Genomic DNA, 16,495 nt, shown 5'->3' on the forward strand with positions numbered 1-16,495 from the left:
CAAGCGTGTGTCTCATTGTAAATTATTTCTTGAAAATGTATAATAGATAAAAACACGCGTAACTAAAGGTTGTGGATAATAGCGAATGAAACAAATACTGCTAACCATCTCTAACTTACACGTTTCACTGCCACGTCTCTAACGCACGATTCGGTTTTTGCAGTAATAGTACAGTCCTCTGTTGGATTGCAATTATTAGCCACGTTTCCCTTTTGTGTTGCGAAGCCGCCGTAGTGATGTATCAGTTTTGTATTCATTTGATCGATCAACGATCATGCTCTTCTCTATTAAAGCTAGGAAAACACTAATAATTGGCTAAGATGGTCATCACTACCTTTTCCCGTTAGCGCTGTCTCTGTGCTGAAGTGAAGATTACTTTGCATAACCTTTTCGGCACCTTTACGATAGAAAATTGCTTGAGTTTCAGTTTTGGTAGTGTTCCTCTTTTCTTTTGTCCATTCTCTCTATCTCTATCCCTGTCTTTTTATCTCTTTCTCTATCTTACTTCCCTCACAAAATTAAAAATATGTTATCTATATATTTTCCTTACCAATTAGAAACTAGTTCAGTAAACACAGTTGCGTCTTATTTGATTTTTGTTTTCGAGTTGATTATGCGTGCTTTAGAGTTGATTCCCTTTACTTACTTCTTTTTATCTATTTATTGAGTGTTTTTTAACCGCACGTGCAAACGTGTTCAAAATTACTTTCTTAAATTTCCAAACAAAAACCAATAGCCATTGTTTCGGTTGAATGTGAATTGAGATAATGCCCGCCCGCCCCTCCCGAGAAAGAAAGCGTGAAATGGAAAACGAACCTTGAAAGAGTCATACCCACGCGGATGTGCATGCATTGCCATTGCATTCGGACAAATCCCTCGAGCGAGCGATCCGTGTGTATATATATATGTATATATGTATATCGTGCTGTTCGCCAACGATAGAATGCAACAATATGACATGAGAAATGGTACGGAGGGGCGGACAGATTCGATGGAAGAGTATTATTAGGAAGAGAGTCGAAACCAAAAATTCTAATCGATAAAAATTCCCTGGCCTTTCGGAAGAGTGAAGTTGTTGAACCAAGATTTCACATGAAAGTAATAAACACGAGACACCACACTACTTCACTACACACCCAACCGCTCTCCCCCACCCCCTGGAACAACTTTTCGGCCCCCAAAAACGTCTCGGAATCCCTTGCAAAACCCCTTCATGAAACATTACAAAGAAATTGCGAGAAACATTCCCATCAAAATTAAAACAAGCCCCCCCCTACACGTACACCCCCCGCCCCCCATACACTACATGATTGGATAATATAACATTGAATGAGAAAGTAATGTGAATCTTTATCCAACAAAATCAAAACCAAAAGAAGATGAGAAGGAGAAGAAGAGGCTCAGTCGGCATGATAGCGATAACACAGAGAGGGAGATAATCTATTTTATTCTTGGCTAAAGAGAAACCAAACCAAATGTTAGCTTCTGTTTCCATGTTACTTACGCAGAGAAAGCGCAATCATATAATGCTGTTTGTTATACTCAATGTTTGTTTACGTACGATTGGCAAAAAGAGAGGTGCAAGATAGCAAATTTTTTGTATCGCATTTTGCTGCTACCGTATTCGGTACTGCGCTAGCAAATTTATACACATACACACAGTTGCAAAAAAAAGTCAAAAAGCATCCATTCATTTTGTGCATCCCTATACTATTATCGAGTTCTTCGTGTACATGTACAAAGTATTATTAACATAATGAACGAGCTGTCGTTGAAGATTAACGATGCGGACGTGTTGAACAAGATAATGCAGACGATCACGACACAGTGCAGCTCCTCTGAGAGGAACGAAATTGTTTAAAACAAAAGCAATACAAATGCCTCTAATTTGGGAGGTGTTTTTTTGTTTACACCGTTGGTTTTTATCCTCTGCTATGCAACTACATTTGGATGCAATTCATTATCTTGTATCGATCGATCTAAATCGCTTCTCGCTCTCACCGTTCGATCATACCGTTCACTCTCTTTGTCTCTGTGTGTCACTCTCTCTCTCTATATCTCTCTCTGTCTCTCTCTCTCTCTCTCTCGTTATGTCAACTCTCTCTCTCTCTCTTTCCCAACTCAGTATCTCAGCCCGCGTCCGTGGTGACGTCGCCGGCTCAGGCCACGTCAACAATAACGTCGATTATCTCCAACAATACTCATCCATCGCAGCATCATCATCACATTCAACCGAAAATGGAACAGAAATCTCAGATACATCATCTTCCGCTTCCTCATCAGCATCCAGCTCACCAGCTGCACCACCACATCTCGGCGGGCCCCCCGCCGCCGCCGCCATCGATGCATCTGCCGCCGCCAAATCCGCAGTTGGCAGCGCTCGCCCTCCATCATCAGGTCCAGCAGCATCAGCAGCAGCAACAACAGCAGCAGCAACAGCAGCCGCAATCTTCGCCTTCAACGGTACGAACCCAGCCATCCCCTCGTACATCACATCCGCCGCCGCCGCATCCACAGCAGCAGCAACCGCAGCAGCAGCCGCCGCCGGAAAGCCTCCAGCAACAGGGACCGGTCCCAGCTGGACCCCTTCCACCTCAGCACCATACGGTCCCGGTTACTATTATAACCCATGCTGGAAGCATTAATCCGGCCAACATGCCGGTGGTGGACGGTGGGCCGGCTAACGGTCGGGTCGGGGCGATCCAGATGCATCATCTCGCCGCGGCCCAGCAGTCGGCCGAGGAGCATTCGGTGGTTTATTGAAACAGCAGCATCGGTGGTGGTGGTAATGGAGGCGGCGGTGTCAGCGTAGGTGGTAGTACTCCTGGTACAGGCAGAGGTGGAAGAGCAAGTGGCGGACGCAGCAATAGTAAAGCAGGAGCGACAGCATCAGCATCCCGTATGGGTAATATAGAGCTGATTGTGCCAACGGTTACCACCGCGAGCGGCGAAAGTATGCTAGCAAGAGCAAGTGCCACCATCACCGGCAGTAGTAGTGGTGCTAATGTAGTTGCTAATCATGCGCCCTTGCTTCTTGATCCGCCACATGTTGCCACCGACGGGCAGCAAGAGTATCAACATCCGATCGCGCTGATGCCTTTGCTGCAGCAGCAACAGCAACAGCAGCAGCAGCAAAACCTTGCGCAAGCACTGACGCTGCAACTGTCACATCAGCAGCTGCAGCAGCAGCAGCTATTCAAGTCAGAACACAACAAAACACTAACCCAGCTGTAGAATTTGATGTAATAATAGCGGAGGTAGAGGAGGAGGATCAATCCAGATGGAGGAGAATAAGCAGCTTGTTTTCAATTTTTGCTAGTGTTAACAGCGAGTTTCTATAACTTCTTTTTATGGTAGCATACATTTTATTACGGTTTCTCGGTGCAGTTGAATCTGTTTGTTGCGCTTCTACCCCTTGTAATGGGGTAGCATTCATGCTGCAGACTGTGCAGCGCAAAAGAGAAAATGAATTAAATGCGACATTGAAGCGAAACTAAACGTGTACACGTCGAGTGGAGTTCAAATGTTGGCACACACAGTGAGAGAGATAGCACGCTGGATACTATTTCTGGTTGGGCAAAACGAGTGACTAGTACATAACAAAATCAGCTTGTGCAGTCAATATAAACGTGACTCACAAACACAGTCAAACACAACAGTGCTCGATTGGTTCAAAAACATGATTGAAAGGAACTTGTTTACAGTGAGTGACAAGCAGAATATAATTGTTTAATATTTGTTTTCTTTACTTTTTTTCCAAGTTGTTGTGTGGAAAATACAACAACCATGAGGAAAACACTGCACTCGAAAGGAGAAGAAACACAAAAAAAAGTACAGAAGTATGCAATTAGTAGTTTTAAAAAGTAGTGAAGAAAGAAAAAATAGTTCGTAAAGGGATGAATACGCTAAGTTTAATAAACATAAAACATATTACATAAGCGGTAGTGAGTAATAAAACCAACAATAACAACAACAAAAAATACAAAAAAAGATGAATTACACAAACCACATGTGCAACGTAAACATGAAGTAACAAACAATACCAGTAAATGAAATGTACAGTTGTGTAAAACAAAGCAGAAAACTGTTTAAGAAGAGGAGATGTAAACGAGCATAAATATTAACATTGTATAATTAAACGCAGTGGTGTGTGTGGTGGGCGTTGAAAGTTAAATAAGTATAGCAACGAGTTGGATGCAAGAAGCTCTCGTCTGTAATTAAATAACAATACATGATTTAAGGCAGATACGAACAAACGTAGATAATAGTGTGAGCGGAGAAGAAAACAGAGAAAAGAATGTGCAAAAAAAGAAGCAAACACAGTTTAAAAACAAAAACAGCTGCTGCAAACGCGCGCGCGCATCTCTTATATAAGGTGCGGTGTATTTTTTTAAATGTAACCCAACAGCAGCAGTACGGGCGTGTGTAGCAAGCATGAAGTATAAAACGTAGAAGTAAAATGTGAGTTATTGAACTAAAATTATATACACATAAATCTATATATATATATATATATATACCAAGCTATATCTTTATATATATACACAGATAGAAAACTCACAAGAAATAGGTGAAGCGCGAGCAGAGCAAAACAGCAGATTTGTGGTCGCATTAAAAGAGAGAGAGAGGGAGAGAAAAGGTACGAGATAATAACTAACCAGATATACAAAACAAGTCGATATCAAATATCGAAAAAATGCGCGATACTAAACGTGTTTTACATGTAAAAAAAAACACCGACACAAACAAACACACATTGCAGGAGTATGTGGGACTAAGATGATAGTTACAACAAAAACAAAACAGACAGATTTCGAGGCGACATTTTGCAACACTCTTGCCCCCCCAACCAGCCTCTACCACCACAGAGAACTATTTCCTGCGCGCGCTCTTGTTCGTTTCTGCGTCCTTCACTAGCCAACGCAAGGGAAGTGGCTTGGGCAAAAGCACCCTGTTGCAATTGCAGAATTGTTGCTCTTGTCTTAGACAGTTATACCTTACTCTACCCGTATCCCACTTCCAGAAAGGTTATTAACGCAGGGCCCCCATATATTTGCTTTGCCGGAACGCAAATCTTTATATAGAGGTTTACATTCATATATATACTTATAAATATATGTGTGTAGTGAAATGGAAGCAAAAGAGAGGAAGGGGTTTGGTGTTCGGAACTATGTTCTGATTTTAACAAAACAACAACAACAAAATGTAGAAGTAAAAGGTAAAATAATACTTTCGGTAAAAATAAATAGCAACAGTGAAAATGCAATGCGAAAAACAAACAAACCACACTCACCAGAATTATTACACAAAATCATGCAAATTATAAGATCGTTCAGTTTTGCGTTAGATATCACCAACAACGGAAATCAGGAGAGAGAGAGAGAGTTCATAATACGCTCTGGGAGTGGTGAAGCAAAATTAGTAAAATAAAAAAAAAGAAGACCCATGAGAATCAATACTTAATCTTAACAAAATTGTTGAAATAGATGAAATAGTGTGAGAAATAAACAAAGTAATCTTAAACAAACGAACAGCAGTAATGGACATGTAGCAACAACACGCGCAAACACGGCAGAGGGGTAGCATTTTGCTGTAATCGTGTGTATGTGTGTGTGCGTGTTTAGAAAGAACCTTCGCCAAACCGTTGTGGTGGAATAGGAGGACAAACATCAGTCACACCGGGTGTTGTAGGAGGACACAGTTGACACACTAGCGCAATCTCTCAATAGTACATGCCTACTCTACTACACATTACTGCAACTTTCGATCAATCAACAATGCTCTCCCCCCCGCCCCGTTGTGCTGTATCGGAGCTGTTTTTGGTTAACATCCTTCCTCCCCACTCCTTTCCCCGTGTGCACAGTTCAGCAAAATACAAATGTAATAGTAGTGTACTAAACGTTACAAAAAAGCGCATGAGTAAGAAAACAATAGCATAAGGAAAATTCAAACACCGTGTAGTGTGTAGAGGGACAGTCGGTTGGGGGGAAGAAGACTTTTTTACAAACGTTGTTAAAGCTGCAACAAAAATCGAACCCCTCTTAGTGTAGACCACAGGTTAGAGGAATATACCGTGCCCCCTAGTGGTTTTATGAAAGTGAAGCATACACACATACAACACAAACCTAGAAACGAGAAAGATAGAGAGAGAGAGAGAGAGAGGAAACTCAACTTTCGCGGGTGGAAAATAGTACAACTTTATGTAAAGTGTTTAAGGTAAAACGAAACAAAGTAAATACAAATGTAACATTTAACAGTGTTACAACAAACAGAAGAACAATAGCGAAGGAGAAGAAACGAAGTGGAAAGATAAATTTAAAGAGAAAAAACACACAGACACACACAGGCTTTTAACGTGATATACGATAAGAGGAACAATTCGCGTACAAGACAAAGGGTACACACACATTCAATACAAACACACACACACACACACATCCACACTACATTAATAGTTGTTTTTGAGTTTGAGAATCTCAGCTGTGTCTATATTTAACCAGGACCCACAATTCTTTCACAATCAATCAAGACAAGGATAACGTTGTGTTGTGTTTTGCGACCGATGATGATGATGCTAATTTCATTCACATATTATTGTGCTATCATTACAATTTCAATCCATTTACACAATAGAAGCATACAGTAGTGGCTTATCGCTTCACGCATATGAGATATAACCATAGTACATTGAACTACAACAACAGCAAGCAACAGACAGAGCCAGTACATTATACTACAATAGTTTCGTTCTCTCAGTGTGTATTTGTAAGGATAGATTTAGACGTCTTAACCCCAGTTTGCTGTTTTTCTTTTTCAATAATACAAACTCTTACATACACACACACATTGACACACTACACAATAGAAAATAGAACCAAACAGCAGTACCATCACATACCTACCTTTTCATCAAACACCAACAGCAAAACCAGGAGAATCGTCACCGAATATCTGGTGATACACTCTGTCATTTGCTTTATAAAAGAGTACATAGATGTAATGCTTCTTCTGTGTTAAGCTTTGTCTATTACAATAGAGATATCAATAGAATTCTAAGCTATCACCACTAATACAATACGATAGGGACACACTCATACCATAAAACAACAAGTAAGCCAAACCAATTTTACAGTAAACTCTACAATCAATGCTTCACCACAACAGCTACAACAGAACAGACAGCGCATCAAAACAGTATAACTCCTTCATATAGTGTATCTTGTGTCTGCACAAACTTACAATAGGCTCTTACAAAACAACCAAGCATGTAGTGTTGAAATAATTGTTTTTTCCCCTGTAATAAGGCTTCATGCTGGGTCGTTCGGAGGTCAACGATGCTTGCTAATACAATAGAAACAGAGAAATTAATTTAAACAATCACGTTTACGTTTTTTGCTCCTGTTCAGTGCATTTTCCAACATACATCCCTCTTTTAGTTTGTTTATACGTGCTTCTTGCGCGTGTGTCTTAGTTTTCAAAAGTTGTTTAAGATTTCCTAAGTTATCTCACGTCTCGGTAAAACAGGAGAACAAGAACGAATGTGTACTTGTGTACTTGAACTTGATAGATTGATTTCAACACGAGTATAACGACAACCACAACTACAACCAACCAACAAATCATCACAAACCTCCTAATTACCTTCATCGATCCCAGTTTTCTGATTTTAAAAGCAAATAAAACAAACAAAGTTGCGTATTATGAAAAAAAAAAACAAAGCGAAATACGTTCCTTTCCGTTGTGATACTATAAAGAGCAAGGGCGACAGATTTGAGGGCAATGTTTCGATATGATGAGTGTGTTTGTGTGTTTGTGTGATGGGGAGAGGGTAACAACCCCTTTTCCCAGAAGTAAAATGATTAAAAGATGAGAGAGCAGTAACGATCGTACTACGTGAAGCAAGGTTTTATTTGGATTTGGATTATATGTTAGCATTAGTTGTATTAAACAAAAAGATTGCAATTCTAATCCTCTTTTCATCCCTGTTGGTGATGTGTGACCCGCGCAACATCAATGCTTTTTTTGTTTGTTTTCGTTTAACTCAATCGAGTGCAAACTTATTTTAGCTGAAATAGTCTATATTAATATAGTTAACGATTTTATAAAATCATTTTTTCATATATACGTATATGCATATAGGTATGTTTTTTTATGTATGCATTATTAAAGTCTTTCTTTTAGTTTGTTTTAGTAGCGGAGTGGTAAGAAAATATGTGTGTTTGTTAAGAAAAAGTCGAATAACAATGGATTAATTAAGCGTAACGCCAAGATCAAGAACACGCGCTTGGTGAGCTCATCATTTCATGAAACCATCCAATCATCTAATAAAAGAAGAAGCGTGTTGAGTTAAACTAAATACAAAACATTGTGTAATATGCGTATCGAAGAGAGGAGATAGCTGAACATAATTCATCCTAGATGAGCACATCATTGTTGCGAACAAAATTGAAATGCTGAGTGTGTAAACGTATTTCAGTAACACCAAGATTGCAGATATTGCGCAAAAAAGGGTAATTATCTTTCTTTTACTAAATCATCGCACAACTTGTAAAATCTGAAGTGTTGGAAAGTAACTGGTGAGAAGAGCGTAGCGGGGTTTGAATTATTGTGTTCGTTCGGGAACGTTTGTAATTCGTACTATGATTGTAATGCAAAAGTACACAACAGGTCTGAGTAAAATATGTAGTCTTTACGCAAACTTACGCCATATTATACGAAGCAGCTAATGAAGTGGAAAGAAAAAAAAAGAAAGGAAGCAAAAAGAAACGCTGAAAATTGTTAAGTCGACAAAAGGAAAAGAAGACAAACTGAGGAATATAAGAAGGAAAGGCAAGGATATGAAATATGGAAACTAACAATAGAGATGAGTCATATAAAAAAAAACACAGTACACTTTATGAGTTGTTGTTTTTCATTTATTGTATCGTGTTTTATTCTGATTCTGTTTTATTGATTTACAAATTGGTGCTATTTACTAAATTATTTTTTATTTTCAGATATTTATATGAATTGCTGGCGGCGCTGAAGGGATGTTTTTATGTTATCTTTGTTTGTTCTAATTTTGAGAAAATATTTTATTTATTTTTACAACCTAAAACGTGAATTTCAGTTTCAGTACCCATAACAAGCGTAGTGTGATCGTCACTGATATCCAATCAACGTCGTACGAGAGTTAAACAGAAGTGACCGTGCGGAACTTTTCGAAACAATAGTGCCCAATCTAGTCAATGAGATTAGATTTGTGGTTTTTACTTTCCCTCCCATTATATTGGGTTGTATTGGGGTATATTTTGTTTTTCAGCAAACACCTATAAAGTATTCATTTACCATTTACCACAAGGAGACATGTACAAAAGTAGCGGCATCCTTAGCACATTTTCACAATGTAACGAATGTGCAAGCTACACAATAACGACGCAACATGTTGTACTTGTAATATGTTTAGTTTGTTGTTAAGTTGTTATAGCGGATGTAAATACAAAGAGAGGAACAGAAAACACGCAGAAAAAAGGAAGAAGTAATGGAAAAAGGGAAAAAGGCAAAATTAAAATAGCCAATACGAAGAAGTAAAACAAAAAGGCAAAAGCAAATATAAATAAACGAAAGAAAAATGTGGTAAAAAATGTAAGCAGCAAAAAGATATCGGATTCAGTGAATGATGAGGCAAATAAGAGTGAATAAACATAACATTAATGAACTTTTTTGTCAACTGTTTGAATCCTTTTTTCTCACATTGCATACTTTTCAGTAAAGGGTAAAACAATTCGCGCAAAATGATGTTGATGGTTTTTTTACAACCTCAATGTAATAAAAAACAATACCTAGAAAGTGATATGAAAAAAGACAACGTTTTTGCCGCGACTCATGTGTGTGTATATATATATATAAACGAGTGTGCAGGACGAGAGAAGGAAATGAGTTGAACAAACGAGGAAAAGAATACGAGGAGGAAGAAAATCGTGTAATTTAGTAATAACAGAGAACTAACACGTAAGGAGGAAGCGTTGGTGTTGCTATAGTGATTGCAGTGTATGTAAAAAAGGCACTCGGGATAGGAAAATCGAAACCGTTTAAGCATAAAGCAGGCTGCGTAATTGTGGTGATCTATTTTTAGCAGAACAAAGTCGTGCGGAAACGGACTTCCGGAACGGATCGAGCGCAGGAAATCGAGCTGAAACGGGAGAGAAAGGATCGAGCGTAATAAGTATTAAAGGAATTCGTGCTTTTGTAAATAAGGAAAAATGAAGCTGTGCACAACAAAAACTGGAAAAACTGGAAAATCTTAAGGACTGCTGTGACTGTCTGTGAGATTCAATGGAAGGGAAGTATTGCAACAACCACATTATACAATTGTGTGTGTGTGTGTCGTCTACGCGTTCTTGTGTTCAAAGCTGAAGGCAGGTGTGTGTGTGTATGAGTGCAAAAGAAAGAACTCTACCAAACGAATGCGAAAGGATATTTAAAAAGGTCGAAGGGTGAAGGTGGAAAGAAATTGCGAGTAATTTAATTTATTTTACACTATTTTACAATTTTACTTTTCAATTACGAGCTAGGAACAGAAGTGAATAACAATAAATCCGCATAGAAGAGATGGGAAAACTTATGTGTGTGTGTGCGTAAGAGAGAGACGACACGGGCGTAAATCAGTATTTGGCCGGCTAGAGCAATATTGAGGGACCGTCGAATAATAATAATTATTATTATTAAATAATAGTGTTCACAGGCATCTTTCAGTTGGGAAAGATGTGAGATACGAAACAACACACACACACGAGAGCGATGGAAAGGAGAAGCGCGAAAAGAACACAAAAGGAACAGACAAAAAACACACACATAAAAATCTTTGCATACAAATCATGTGCAGCATAGCTGCATTTTATACGAATTTTCTATTTAAAAAAAACGAAAACAATTGGACAGACGCACAAACACACTCCTTTAACACTTGCTTCGGAATGGTGAGCAAGTTTTATTTTTTGAAATCGTACGGGTTCTTCAAGCAAAAGTGAGGTTCAGACAGAGAGAGAGGGAGAGAGAGTGAACCGGGTGATTTATTGCGATTTTGTACGGAAATTAATCGCTGGAAAACGACCGATAACAATTCGCTTATATTTAATGTGTGTGTGTGTTTGTATGTGAGTGTATAGACAAGGTGAAAGATGAAGCAGAAAGAAGTGTGATAGGAGCTAAAGATTATTGTATATTTTTCTATTGTTTTGCTTGATTTTATTGCCTATGCTATTTTGTGAGTTCTAATATCAGAAGAAAATGCTTTGGTTGAAGTTTTCTCTTTGTATGAAAAATTCTTGTAAAGATAATGTTTTACAATGTATAATTCAATAATGGAGTTGTATCATGATTTCAAGATAGACATCCCTAACATGTTTACAATGTATGGAATTTACTTTAAAAGGTAGCTGAAATTAACAAAAAAAAAACGCAGCATAAATATAAAAGCAGGGGAATGATGATAAGACTCAACAGCGCATTGTAAGGAAAGGGAGGGGGGAAGTAGTAAGGTAAAAAAATGTAGTAACGCAAAATTATTCACCATACACTTTAGCGATATTTCGAGTAAAGAAGAAAACAGAAAACAAGGATTGGAGTCACAGGGGAGAGCAGAGAAAGGAATGAAGAAAGGAGTTTACATTGGAAATGCAAAACATTTCCTAATTGATTGGCTGCCTCCGCCGCCGCCGAAAGAACATGTACACGCGCTATCGTAAATGTGAGTAGAACACAGCAGTAATGATCAAAAAAACGTCGAAAAATGAAACATACAGGATGAGACCAGCAAACACACATTTAAACAGACGACAAAGGTTCTGGCTTGGGGAAAGTAAAATGGAACAAAAACAAAATAACCTCGTTTTTTTGTATTTAGTTAGCATAATTATGAGTTTTACTTTCTTTCCGGCAACACTTGATTTTTTATTTATTGATTATTATTTATTATTATTGATTATTTTGGAAAACAAAAAAAAAACACCGTTGCTTGTAACAAACACAGAACAAAGCAACCCAATTCCGCTGTAATGTGAAAGTAAAAAGCTTCCCCCTTGAACAAAAGTGCATAAATTAGTAAACAATACAACCGGTGCAAACAGTGAATGGAACAAAGGAAACAGATAAGAAAGATATTTGCAACACCAACACTAAACAATAGGATACTATAAACCGAACCGTGAATCTGGATTGTGGTGACGAAGTAATTACCTGGCTACACACAATAAAACTAACGAAGCGCTAAAGCAACAATAATGACACACTCTCGTACTCGTACTTCTTCCTACCATGTAAACAGAACACAGTGTTTGTACATCCTGTACAAACACAGCAAACAAAAACGTTTACACCAGCTTCATTCAATGCAAAGGGACAGGTTAAGATGTGTACAATATAGAAAACAAATAACTAAACACAAAAGAACAGTAAATACTGATCAGAGTAAGTGGTTGTAGCAGCAGTGTAAAACTCAACAGTCACCCATTAAAGAACGAAAAAGCAAGCAACAAAACCCCAACATTGTGAATGATAACATAGAAACCTACCAACTAAACAGCAAACCAAACACAATAATAGTAATACATATACATAGCAAGCAGCAGTAGAAAACGCAAAGAGGTTTACATGCAATACACAAAATGTGAGACATAAAACAAAGGAAAAGAAAAAAAAAAGATAAAGAAATGGCGCTGAATTTACTTGTAAGCCAAATTCCGCATACACCTAAAGAAGGGGGAAAAATAGCGCTCTGTGCGTGGCAAGTATGAAATAAGTGCAGAAGATATATATTTTTATTTCTTTTTTATACGAGCATAACTAGAGGAAGAGGTGAGTGGTAAGGAATAAATGGAAGAAGAAAACCAGATAATAACAATAAAATAACGACAAAGAGAAATCGCAATAACAGGATAAAACAAAACTTACGCTGATCCGTGTTACAGCTGGATAAAAAAGGTGGAAAAACGTTGCAAAGGAGGGAATTTTTAATTTAAGTGTTGTCTTTGTTTTGTCTTTGTACCGTAACAAGCAAGCAAAAACTAATAGTGTAAAACAAAAGTGGTACAAAGTAAACCCAAAAGATGCAACAAACTGCACTCTCAGACATATGTAAATGATGGGACAGAAAAGGATAAGTTTAACAGAACACAACACGAGAGCTAGTTTGTTTTATTTAAATATGTTTCAGTTGACTGTCTCTTGCTATAAACCTGCTCTAGATTACTGAACTAAAGCTAGGCACTACGCATCAAACTTCACTTACTCAACAAACTCCCACAAAATATATATACATACGAACAGCTAGAGAAGATAGAGAGAAAAGAAAACACATGAGAAATGATGGAAGCAAATCGAGGCAAGAAAAAAGTGACTACATTTAAAAAAAAACTCGTACAAATATTAACTGTACACACAAACATGTCTAGTGGTAGAAACAAAACAAAAGTAAAGTATAAAAAATAAATACGCAAAACAAAACAGAACAAAAAAAAACACGGTTAGATGCCAAATGTGGCAAATTGTAAGTAGCAAAAGATTTATTGTGTGTGCCATCACCAGCGGGAGGACATTGCGTGCGCGTGTACCACCGGGTCGGTGTGAGACTAAAAAAAAGGAAAAAAAAAACAACAAAACAAAATCGTTCAAAAAACAATCAAATCGAATGTGAATGACAAAGAAAACAAAAAACACGATTGGAGAGGGGATTCATTCAGTTTTGTGTTTGAGTCCTTTGCTCCTCCTCCGTTGCTAGAACGATAATAATAATAATAATAATAATAATAATAATGTGTCCCGTGTTTTAGACGATGGCGAAAAGATAAGATGTGCTGTGTTTTTAATCTTTTGGTTTTGTGCAGTTTGGTTTTACACGATCTTTTTTAGGTTTGTAAAACAGAATAGTAACGAGAAATAAATAAAACCCTGTAACTGCAGCCAGAATAACACAACCTGTATCCTGTCTCTCTACCCCCTTAATGTTTCAAACTATAAATTATATGATCAAAATTAATAAATGTTTTGAATACAAGGCGTTTTATGTTATTCTGCCGCTGTTGCCATTTTTACTGTGGCAGTTTTTTTTTGTGATAGAAAAGGTGCAAAAAGTATTGAGAAATTGTTATTTTTACCATCATATTCCGTATGCCCGTTTTGAAAGTCACGTGGTTAATGGAGGCGCCTTGTACGTTACGTTACTGCAGTTTTATTGCAGTTTGAACTGGTTGCAGTTTGTGTCATGAAATTTTGCAATCTTATTTTTAATCAATTATAATGTTACATTATTTACCTTTACCTACCTACTTCCAAACTTGTGTTAATTTGAAGTGAAATAATATTTTTCCCAAATCCACGAATTTCATTGAAATAAATGCAGCACAGACAAATGATTCCGAGAGCGAGTCTTTCAACCCTGCCACGTAAACTGAGCGATTTTTTGCACAACATGAAATGTCAGTGGAACCGTAAATCAATAAAAAAATAAACAAGCAATAACAGTACAAATAGGTGAAAAGTTTAATGGAAAACGCTAGTTAAATGAAGCAAAAACAGTACAAATGACTGCAGTGATACAGTGTTCAGTAAGATAACGGCACTGCTAAACCTTTCCGACAAAACTTCAGAGGGCATTTGCTCCTTGTTTTCCATTGTGCAAGAGTCGCATAGGAGGTTACCGGCGATTGGATTACATCAGCTGGTGGATCAACGTGCTTTTCTGAAACCTCCTCACCCGCGAACGGAACGGTGTAACTGTTTCCACTTGCAGCAGCCCAGCTCAAGCTAGATGACTTCCAAAGCAGCCGAAACAGCGGACGGTAAAACGCCCCACTCACCGCCAATTCCCAACGCTGTGATCGATCGGAGCGATCGGGAAGGGGATGAGAAGCAGTGGGGCTACGATCTGTACCCGGAGCGGCGGGGCGAGAAGTACAAGCCGAGCTGGGGCCGGGTACTGCTCGGCATGGAGGGTACGGAGAGCCTGGACAAGATAAAGTGCGAACGCAACGTGTACGCTTGCGTGAAGAAAAGCCCCATGGTAAAGCTGATGATGGCTGCGCTGAAATCTTCCGGTTGGTAAGTTCGGCTGCAATGATTGCACCAAATGCGAAACACGTTTTAACGTCTAATTGCATCTTCCCCATCACTCTTTGCTTTTCCAGTGAGATTGATATTCGACGGCACATTGCGTGCGAGGTGTGCGACACATCGGTCAGCGGTGGGTACGATCCGGTACTGAACCAGGTCGTCGTCTGCCAGAACATTGCCCGCAACGAGGGCATCGTGCAGGGCGTGCTGACGCACGAGATGATCCACATGTTCGACTACTGCAACAACAATCTGGACTTTAAAAACATCGACCACCTGGCGTGCACGGAGATCCGGGCGGCCAACCTAACGCACTGCTCGTTCCTGAGTGCGTGTACGCAGGGCGATGCGTCCCCGTTTAAAATCAAGCAAGCACATCAGGTACGGTAGCAGCGGTTGCCCTTGCGGGGAGGGGGGGGGGGGTTGTAATGTAATCATTTTAATTACATTTTATTCTATATTTGCGTGTGGTAGGACTGTGTTAAAACGAAAGCCCTCAACTCGGTGCTGGCCGTGCGTAAGGTAACGCCGGAGGAGGCGATCGCTGCGGTCGAGCGCGTGTTTCCCAAGTGCTACAACGATCTGGAACCGATCGGACGCCGGATACGAAGGAACTCCAAGGACATGTACAAAGCGTACATGGAGGGTCCAATGTATGGGTACGATGTGGACTAGCCTCGTTGCGCTTGTTCCCGTTGACGTGGTTGTTCGATTGTTTTAGCATTTTTTTATTGGAGGTTTGTAAAAGGCAATAAAGTTTTTAGTGGCATAGAAGTAGTGCACAACACAGTTGTAGTACATCCACCATACTTTCGCGATTTTAGCCAAAAACCATACTGATTTTATTAAACAAACTACATTTCCTTCGAAGGGATAGTAACGGTATGTCTAAGCTAATGTTCATAAATTGTTCGACGTTATAGTGGTGGTAGTTGGATTGTCATCGTAGTTGTAATACTCCTCATCGATTGGATCCGTATCTGAAACATGTAAAGAGCACGGATTAGAAACAAAAAAAAACGTTAACAAATTCTTTCCTCTCTCTTCTCACTCCCGAATATAACGGCCGCTATCATTTCACACAAGGCTGGTAGATATTCACACATCGTGTCGGTCGGGTCTGGGGATTGTAGTGGGTCCTTTTTATAAAAGCGTGTTCCAAATTTGAAATATATCACTTGCGTTGTTTCCCTTGTGAAAGAATAAAACGGAATGATCGGATAAATTGCATGTACTATTTAAACCTTTGCCCAATTCGGCCACCGTGATTGCTGCCCCTGCCAAATGAGTGCTCAACCAAGCGAAACAAATCGCGGTGCGTCTGTCCTCCACCGAGGCCGGAAATAGTAATAATCGTTCTTATCTAAATTATGAAATCAGTAATTAATTTCGACGGTTCTTTTTTATC

At 38.9% G+C, this 16,495-nt stretch overlaps 2 protein-coding genes across 46 annotated transcripts in view; both read left to right on the top strand.

Annotated features, from left to right (window-relative positions):
• The window catches only part of LOC121595917 (zinc finger protein 271), a 70,872-nt gene extending 57,992 nt beyond the window's left edge, over window positions 1-12,880 (top strand). For 44 of the 45 annotated variants that reach the window (XM_041920313.1, XM_041920326.1, XM_041920328.1 and 41 more), the window contains one exon: window positions 2,126-12,880. In XM_041920313.1, coding sequence (XP_041776247.1) covers window positions 2,126-2,763 — 638 coding nt within the window. In that variant the 3' untranslated portion in view covers window positions 2,764-12,880. The remainder of the gene's footprint in view (window positions 1-2,125) is intronic. The other variant, XM_041920344.1, reaches the window with a different exon arrangement.
• A 1,580-nt stretch (window positions 12,881-14,460) lies between these two features.
• On the top strand, window positions 14,461-15,837 carry LOC121597605 (mitochondrial inner membrane protease ATP23 homolog). Its single transcript, XM_041923481.1, has 3 exons — window positions 14,461-15,075; window positions 15,162-15,468; window positions 15,562-15,837. Exons 1-3 carry the CDS (start codon window positions 14,786-14,788, stop codon window positions 15,760-15,762), a joined length of 798 nt encoding a protein of 265 aa, XP_041779415.1. The 5' UTR covers window positions 14,461-14,785; the 3' UTR covers window positions 15,763-15,837.
• The last annotated feature ends 658 nt before the right edge of the window (window positions 15,838-16,495 follow it).

The sequence above is a fragment of the Anopheles merus genome, chromosome 3R, assembly GCF_017562075.2.
Source record: "Anopheles merus strain MAF chromosome 3R, AmerM5.1, whole genome shotgun sequence".
NCBI classification, from domain to species: domain Eukaryota; kingdom Metazoa; phylum Arthropoda; class Insecta; order Diptera; family Culicidae; genus Anopheles; species Anopheles merus.

Coding starts and splice junctions, on each gene's coding strand:
- LOC121597605 (XM_041923481.1), top strand. CDS start 14,786: ATGACTTCCAAAGCAGCCGAAACAGCGGACGGTAAAACGCCCCACTCA. Junction 15,076..15,161: donor GCGCTGAAATCTTCCGGTTG/GTAAGTTCGGCT, acceptor TTGCTTTTCCAG/TGAGATTGATATTCGACGGC. Junction 15,469..15,561: donor AAATCAAGCAAGCACATCAG/GTACGGTAGCAG, acceptor TGCGTGTGGTAG/GACTGTGTTAAAACGAAAGC.